The sequence below is a fragment of the Pteropus medius genome, unplaced genomic scaffold (assembly GCF_902729225.1).
Source record: "Pteropus medius unplaced genomic scaffold, Ma_sr-lr_union100, whole genome shotgun sequence".
Classification (NCBI taxonomy): domain Eukaryota; kingdom Metazoa; phylum Chordata; class Mammalia; order Chiroptera; family Pteropodidae; genus Pteropus; species Pteropus medius.
This window is the reverse complement of record NW_024352787.1, coordinates 19,795,514-19,804,534: the sequence shown is the minus strand read 5'-3', so window position 1 is coordinate 19,804,534 and position 9,021 is coordinate 19,795,514. Positions and strand designations below refer to the sequence as shown.

Here is a 9,021-nt window from a genome sequence, read left to right as displayed (position 1 = left end):
TCATCTTGTTTCAGCAGCATATCCTCAGAAATGGTAGACAGGGCATTGTGAAGGATCACCTGAGAAATATATCTGAAATGAAGCTTTGAGGAATAGATACAGCTTTGAGTTTCAACTGAACTGAAGATTTCTTTTCAGTTATGGTAATTATACCCAGGGTCTCCTGGGATAGTTATGCTAATTATTTATTCCAGTTATACTCAGATGTCCCTGAAGAGAAGACAGTGGGAATGACCAGGAAAGGGGGTTTGGCTTGGGGAAATTGTGGGTTCTTCACCACCTACAGTTCCAGTAACATCAATTCCTGACCTCATTTTCTATAACACACACACACACACACACACACACACACACACACACACACACTGAAAACTTGACATGCTCATCAATAAGCCATATTTAAGGCTGAAGTATCCTCACATGTAAGCTTTGGGGTTGTACTAAGTTGGTTGGTGTTGGCCAAATAAAAAGCTAATGAACTACTTTATGAAAAGGTTATTTTGCCATTCATATCTTCTGCAGATTCCCAACCCAGCTGTGGTAAAAAGTTAAGTGGAAAAGAAAGTGACAATTGTGGTGACCTTTTCACTGAAAAACAAGTGGCCAAAACCTCAATATAGACAGTGAAAAATTTGGGTGGTGAGAAATTGGGTGAACTGTTTTTTATATGTTTTTCTCTATTTTGTAAATTTTCATCATTAACAAAATATTATTTTGGGAGGCAAAAATTCACAACCATCTGTTTCATAAAAATAAATTTTATTTCATGTCAGCATTAAAAACTATATTTCTCTCAACTGTTATTACAGTTGACCCTTTAACAACACAGATTTGAACTGCATGGGTCCCCTTATAAGTGGATTGTTTTCAACAAATACTGTAAATATGTTTTATTTTCCTTATGATTTTCTTAATAATATTCTCTTTTCTCACCTAACTTTATTGTATATAATATTTATAACATATGAAAGATGTGTTAATGTGACTGTTTATGTTATTGGTAAGGCTTCCAGTCAATAGTAGTTTTGGGGGAGTCAACAGTTATATGTGAATTTTTGACTTTGAGGTAAGTCGGTGCCACAAACCTCCGTGTTGTTCAAGGGTATAACCATTTTTATTCAATTTCGGCTCAAATTAAAGTCTGTTGGCAATAACTAACCATAGATTTTAATAAGGTCTGCTCCAAACCTTCAACCAGATACTCTTTTCAGCATATGAAATGACAAAACTAAAATAATTTAGTCACTCCATGGATTGGGAGAGTACAGTGCCTCCGAAGCCTGTGGAGCACTGTTCCCAAGGGATGTTTGGGTAAAAGAGGTTTTATAGAGCATTAGAAGAGGCAATTATGGAAACAGGGCAGGATTGGCTGGGAGGTCAAGGAGATTTACTTATAAGGCTAGCACGTCAATCAGGGAATAAGGAAAGAATATTTGGTTTAAGCTGATTGACTGGGGTTGCATATCTTACCTTATTTAGAACACGGAAATTATTATAGATCCTTGGCAGTTGGGTATGCTGGCTGGAGATACTGCATTTCTGGTCAAATGCAGCAGTTCCAGTAACATAATAGTTGTCTAAGTTTCAGTTTGCTGACCTGGCACCCCGGGCCGGAGCAGCTCCACCTTGGGCTTAAAAATTTATTTCAACAGATGACATTTGTTTTCCTTTTCTCTACTTTTCTTCCTAGTGTGCCGTATCTATGCTCTTCTCTAGATAGCACTGAAAGCCATATTTATGTTCATTTTTTGATACATGTTTTATGATACATGTTTAAAAAAATAATAAAGAAGAACTTGCTGGCAGGGCACAGTCAAAGAGTAGCCAGGGCAATTCTCTCAGCACTCATGTGGAGTTTGGAGAGTTCTGATTAAGGTGTTGCTTGAGGGAGCAGCTCTCCCTCTCATTCCATCATTCTGCTGCTGCCACGAATAAAACCTAATGGAACCAGAATCAGCCAGCCTGAGATGTGTGGGTGGGTGAGAGCAGATTCAGACTCAAGCAGATGGATGTGTAAAGATCCAAGTCCTGAATTTTTTACTTCTGGGACTCTGGCATGCTTTATCTGCCCGGGAACAACACTCTTCGCCATCATAGAATCTGAAAGCTAATCTAGTTTGACTTCTTCGTTTTAGTCATATGGGATAAATTGGATGTACACACAATGACAATTATTAGTGAAATGGACAAGCTTAGAAAACCAAAATGAGGAAAGCTATTGATATATTTTGATGAGAAGAATGTGGATTAAATTCATTCTTGTATCTCCAGTTTACATCTTTATAACACTGTGTGATGAATAAATGCTTTTCCTTAAAAAAAATCATTTATCTTTTATTAGATTTAGTAACCCCATTTTAAAAACCAAGTCATATGGAGCATATTGTATATTCGCACTTCGCTAAGGATTCACAGAAGCTTAGAAACTTAAAGATAAAAGGAGAACCCTTCATTCCAGAAGCCTCTTTGTTTCTAATTTTAAAGATGAGAAAACTACTCCCAAAACGCAGGTGACTCATTGAATATTCAAGGACCACGAGCAGCTGAGGCAGATTAGAACACCCGCTCCTTCCTCTCTAGCGTGTGTACCTTACGTGAGTGAATATATCAACTACATCCAGAGCACCCATTATATATCAGGTACAGGGCTAGGCCCTTTAACAAACATTAACCTCATTTTTATAACCCTTGAAAATAACAAAACTCTTTGAGGCACACACCGGTATTCTCAGTCAACAGATGATGGAAGTCACATAGAACTCCTTTAAAAAGCTGAGAAAATCCAAGATTTGTCGAATTTAGGGGTACTTCCTATTTTAACACTTTGCCACATTTCTTTCAGATTTTTTACATTTTAAGAGAGAACTGTAAAGATGTAGTTGAAGTTCTTGAAGCTCCCAAGCCTGTTCTTTCCCTTTTATCCCTATCATGTATAATAACAACAAAAAGTATAAGATTCCTAGTGTCAAATGACAAAGCTAAAACAATTTAGTAATGGATGTGAAGTCCTTTATTCAAAGGAAGACAGTCCATGAACTGGGGAAGTACAGTGCCTCACAAGCAGTAGAGTATGGTTCCTGAAAAATTTGGAGCAAGAATGAGTTTTATAGTGTTAGAAGAGGCAGCATATTGGCTAAGGTAGCACATCTGACCTTATCTAGAAAGATCGAGGAACAAGGAAGTGAATACAGAGCCCAGAGCTGGCTTGACATTTGGGGCATGCCTGACTGAATAGACTGCGTGTCTGGAGGAGCAGAGCACTTATAGGAACAAAAGTTTGGTTTGCTGACTCGGCACCCTGGGCAGGAGTGGCTCCTTCTTGGCCCTAGGAATTTATTTTGACACTAGGAATGGTTCTAAACACACACACACACACACACACACACACACACACACACACACACACACGACTGTTTTAGGGGAAATTATATAAATTTACTAAGAAACGTAAAATAAAATCTGAATAAATAAGAAGGTGCACCATACATATGGAGGGAAGGATTTGAAATAGTAAAGTTATTAAGGGTGAAATACTTAAAGCTTTCTATTTGAGATTGAGATTAGGATAAAAAAGCCAGTTATCTTCACTTTTATTAAATCTTATACTGGATGTCATAACCTATGCATTAAGGATGGAAATATAAATAAAAGTCAGAAGAATTATAAAGAAACAAACAAAACTGCCTTTATTTGTAGGTTATATGATTATATACCTAGAAATTAGAAAAGAATCAATGAACTAAATTAGAATTAATAAAGATAATTGGGCAAGATTGCTGGATACAGTACACACATACCCTCACAGAATTGATTGCATTTCTCTATATTAGTAACAAATGAGATTTTAAAACATGAAATTTAAAACTGTTACAAATCTATTTCCCTTGATAGTCATGGCTGGTTCCCCAAACAACATGATAATCCCCCACCATTTTCTCTGGATAATGATTGGATAAGTGATTCAGTACAAGAGTACCACTGGCCTTCCCATCTTTTCAGTTTCCTCTTTATCTGGATTAATTTTATGTCCTTAAACACAGCCTAATTTGGTAGCCACAAACTTTTCCAATATGACTTTTCAATTTAAATAGATACTATTAACTGTCTGATTGTTAATGCAAAGTGTCCTTTAATTTTAATTATTGAGAAAAAGTAATCTGATAAGGCTCAATCAAGTTTAAGACTTGGTTGTATCAATTTTGGGGATAGGGATGGAAAGGAGTTTGGCTTTACTTGTTTAAGAGAACAATTCTGGCTATGGGCTGAACTGCAAAAGAAGGTGTAGGTGTAGAATACAGTGGTTGGCATATTTACAACAATCACTTTTTTCCCCTATATTTTTACAGTAAGGACAGCACCCTAGTTGGTTATGATGAAGGAAATTGTTTGAAAGAGAAATCAGATAATGCTTGAGGTTTTCATGATGTCCAAAGTTTTCATTCTTTCTTTCTTCTCATACTCCTGAGTAATGAATGAGCTCCATTCCCAGCCATTTTCTCTGGATAATGATTGGATAAGTGATTCAGTACGACAGTATAACTAGCCTTCCCATTTTGTTCTCCTAAATATCTCCCCTAGCAGACCAACTCTAGGTGACCTTGTCTGTCCTAGGAAGCAGATTGAGTGGACTCCACCAGCTCCTAGGAAAGCTGAAAAAAATATGTTATCTGCCAGATCACTTGCCTAAGGCCTGGAGATGGGAGTTCAGTCATTAGGAAAGTTCTATGGCTATTGGGGGAAAGGGGAAGACCAGTAGGATGTAAGGGTGGGGGCTGGGCATTGAGCTCAATATTTCTCTTTGTTTAGAGCATAGTGGAGTTGGGCAGGAAGTGTGGTGGGGCTGGCCTACTCTTGACAAGCAAAATTTTCAGTACAGTCTAGGGAGGTCTGAATCACTGTGCTTCTCCCAAGCAGCACAATAATACACACCAGAATCACTTTCTTCTAGATTTCGGAGTACAAATTTACAGCTCCTTCCCGTACCTTCATAAGCATGATACTTCCCTGAACTGATTCTCCCTTCCACTACAACCTTTGAGCTGAAGAAATGGTAGTAGAGAAGGTGTTGTAGGGCCATCCCCTCTTTGTATCGGTACCAGTGGATGTAGTCGACACTTTTTTGAAGACTATCACAAGTGAATACAGCAATCATCCCAGTCGCCCTGGTTACTGATATCTTTCTCCCCTCTAAGTTGGAAGATACTTGAGTGGCTGCAATGGGAACAATAACAAAAAAATAATGAGAAAGGGGTAATAGTAATTCCTTAGTCTGGCCTCCCACTGCCAAAAGAAAAAAATCCCAGGAGCATCTATGTCATACACTTACCAGTAGCCAGGAAAGCTAGAAAAAGAACTGGAATCCACAGCATGCTTTCTTTTCTTGGGCCTTAGAAAAAAAAGTGATCAGATGATAAGAGATGCAGAATACTCTCTCAAAACTCAAATCTTACTCAAAAACAAACAAACAAAAAAACAGAAAAAAGTAATCCCTAAGACAAAAGGTAGTGCCTTAGAGCTGAGTTTTGGGACAGATGTTACAGGCATGGAAACAACTGAGAATCTTTTTTATGAGACAACTAACCTAATTACCCAGAGTGGTTGGATGCTGGGGGAAGCCAGGGGAGGAGCCATGCCTCTCTGTTTCAACCCATTTTTTAAGTCCTGTCCAGTGGCAAGCAGAGAGCAGGCCCTCTCCAGAAGAGTAGCCAGGAGCTCTGAGAGCACTGAACTGCAAGCAGATGGAGTGCCAACATGGAGCATACTGAGTGGGAAGGAGAACCATGGACAAAGCTTGCCTGTTCCCTAGTGGGGTGAGCAGTCCTAAGTCAGGCTAACCTCCCTGTGGAAATTCAGTTTCCACATTAATGCTTCTGCCATGGTCTTGTCCATCGATGAAACATCTTTATTCTTGCCCCGAACAACTTCATTTTTACATCTGTAAGTAACCTTTGAGGCAACCAATGGCAAACCTGATAAGCACTGAAATTGCTTTATTAAAAAAATTAGGATTAGTTATGCTGGTCTACATTTGATTCTCCTCAAATGTAAATAGATGTATGTGTGTGTGTGTGTGTGTGTGTGTGTGTGTGTGTGTATTATTGTGTCTTGTAGCTATGTACGTTACACCTCGAAGATGGATCAATGTGTTTGAGGATTTCTGTTCGTTTTCAAGCAAAAATGATACCTCATACAGGATTGCCAGATTTAGTTAAGGAAAAAAAGCTCAGAGTGCTATGCAATTTTGGGACATACCCAAACTAAATAATTATTTGTTGTTTATCTGAAATGCAGGAAAATGTAAATCAAAACCACAATGCGATATCACCTGTTGGAATGGCAATTATCAAAAAGACTAAAAATGTATACTTGAAACTAATTTAAATAAATAATTTTTTTTAAAAAAAGACTAAAAATGACAAATGTTGGTGAGGATGTGGAGAAAAAGGAACCCTTTTGCTCTCTTGGCAGGAATGTAAATTTCCCCTATATAAAACAGTGTGGAGGTTTCTCAAAAACTTAAAAATAGAACTACTGTATGACCCAGCAATTCCACTTCTGGGTATAAATCTGAAGAAAACAAAAACATTAACTTGAAAAGATATATGTACCCACTCCCCCTCCCCATGTTCATTGCAGCATTATTTACAAAAGCCAACATATGGAAGCAACCTCAGTGCCCATGGATAGACAAATGGACAAAGAAGAGCTGGTACATAAATACAATGGAATTTACTCACCCATAAAAAAGAATAACATCGTGCTATTTGTGACAACATGGATGGACCTTGAGGGTGTTATCTTAAGTGAAATAAGTCAGACAGAGAAAGACAAATACCATATGATCTCTCTGATATGCTTATATGTGGAATCTAAAAAACAATTTAAAAACCAAGTTTATAGATACAGAGAAAACATTTGTGGTTACCAGAGATAGAGTAGGGAAGTGGTGGGGAGTGGGAGAAATTGTTGAACTGTTTTTTGTTGTTGTTTGTTTGTTTAAATAGATTGAATTTTTAAAAAAACATACATTCTAGAAATTAAAAAAAAAGATAGGCAAAATGGAAAAAGATAGAAAAATAGACAAAAATAAAAGACTTGAACAATTATTGCACACAAAAAAAGGAGCAATAAGCATACTGAAAAGTATTTAAACACACTATGACTAAGCATTTCCACTATGAGACATAAATAGAAATGTGTGCAAGTGTCACCAGGACACAAGGACAAGAGTGTTCATGGTAGCTTTATCATAATTTCTCCCCAAAGTGTAAAGATCCATCATTTAATACTTGAAAGAGAAAAAAGTATGGTGTATGCATGTAGTGCAATACTGTATAACAATGTGAATTAGTAAACTACAACAATATCAGTAAATCTTACAAACTGTTGGAAAAAAAGTTAACAGAGAATGTGATTCTGTTTATGTAAAGGAAAAAAAATGAAATTCAAATTTACTTGGGCAGCCTGTATTTTATTTGACAGCCCCCCACCCCAGGAAATGGGCTAATATGTGCTATTTACTTCGATATAGCAATGGATAGATAGGTGATCAAACAAGTACAGTAAAATCATGGTAGAATTTAAGTGGTGCATATACAGATTTTTAACCACTACTTTTATAAATATATTTGGATATATGTTTAAATATTCATAATAAAATGTAGAAAAATGCTCCTCTGAGTCATTGTTTTGGCTTCTCTCAGGTGATTGATTTTCCGCTGTCATAACAGACAGCTGGGTAGTCAGGGAGGGAGGGGACTTCAGCTGATTTTCCTTTTGCCTTAGGAGCTATGTGTGCAGGGGATGTGATGCTCTAAAAGCAGAGAATTCTAGGTTGTTATGCAGGAAGCAAGCTCAAGTGCCTTGGAGTCCAGGAAAATCCTTGCTGGAACAGAAGTCTTGGGGTTTTAAAATAAGAAAGAAGAAAATTGCCATCACACTAGAGTGGAAAGAAAATTTGTAAAACCTACTCCACCAGAATATGAAAAGAACTGTAAAGCCTAGATTCAAACCCAGCTCTAAAAAATTCAAAAACCTATTCAATGAATACACAATTTCTTTTTAAACTATAAAATGTAAGGGACCATGAAGAAAATTTCAGAAAGACTATAGAAATTCAAGAATAACTTTCATGTGCCAGTAAGCAAAGAGCACAGGACATTCTTGGGGAGCATTCACTTACTTAATAGTGGTGGACCTCAAAAAGTAATAGAAACTTCTTCAAGCACTTTTGAGCTAATAGTTGATCACCTTCTAGAAAAGACTAATTTTTTTAAAGATCGTAACAGAAATCATCAATCCATTAAATGACAACAAATATCCTTTATTGAATGTCAAAGACTGTACATATTTATCTCTTCCTTGCAAGCATTAGGGATTACTCATCTCCATTTTGCAGGTGCAACAGAGGCTTAGGGAGGTGGCCTTGCTAGTAAAGAATACATCAAGAACTTGCACCAAGTCTGCCAGTCCCCAAAGCCTGTGCTCGTAATCCTTTGGGCTATTTGTGATCCAGGGATTAATTTCTCTTTTCATTGGGCTGTTGCATTTGAATGCAAAATGTTATGTTGTTATACTCCCTATTTGTTTGCAATTCCATGATTCCTGCTTAAAAAGTAGTTACTCAGTTACTTATGCTAACTTCTAGCACCCCCTCCTGGCCATTGAAGGTATGTTATACATGTCCTCTTTCTCTGTATTGGAGCCTCTTTGAGGTCTATTAACATCAAAGACTCAGCATAATGAATGAAAGAGCCCCGAAATGCAAGGCAGGAAACCTGTTTATCCAATTGTATTCTAAACGTGCGTGATAGTTGTAGGTAAGCAAGGTCCCCACTTCCCTAGTCTCAAGTAATAGGATTGGGTAATACTTATGGTCTCTTCCAGATCTAATAATTTGTGATTCTGAATTAAACTGGTACTTCAGATATTGAAATAACAGATGTAGCAGAAAGAAAAAGGGAAGCTTATCATTTCTATTTTTATTCAAAAATGATTCATGTTGCTTTCTTCCTCTTGATT

General features: G+C 37.2%; 1 gene segment (V, D, J or C); it reads right to left on the bottom strand.

Annotated features, from left to right (window-relative positions):
• Positions 1 to 4,598: 4,598 nt before the first annotated feature.
• On the bottom strand, positions 4,599 to 5,602 carry LOC120591807 (T cell receptor gamma variable 8-like). The segment is given in 2 exon segments: positions 4,599 to 5,211; positions 5,327 to 5,602. Coding segments are annotated over 2 exon segments (387 nt in total).
• Between the last annotated feature and the right edge of the window lie 3,419 nt (positions 5,603 to 9,021).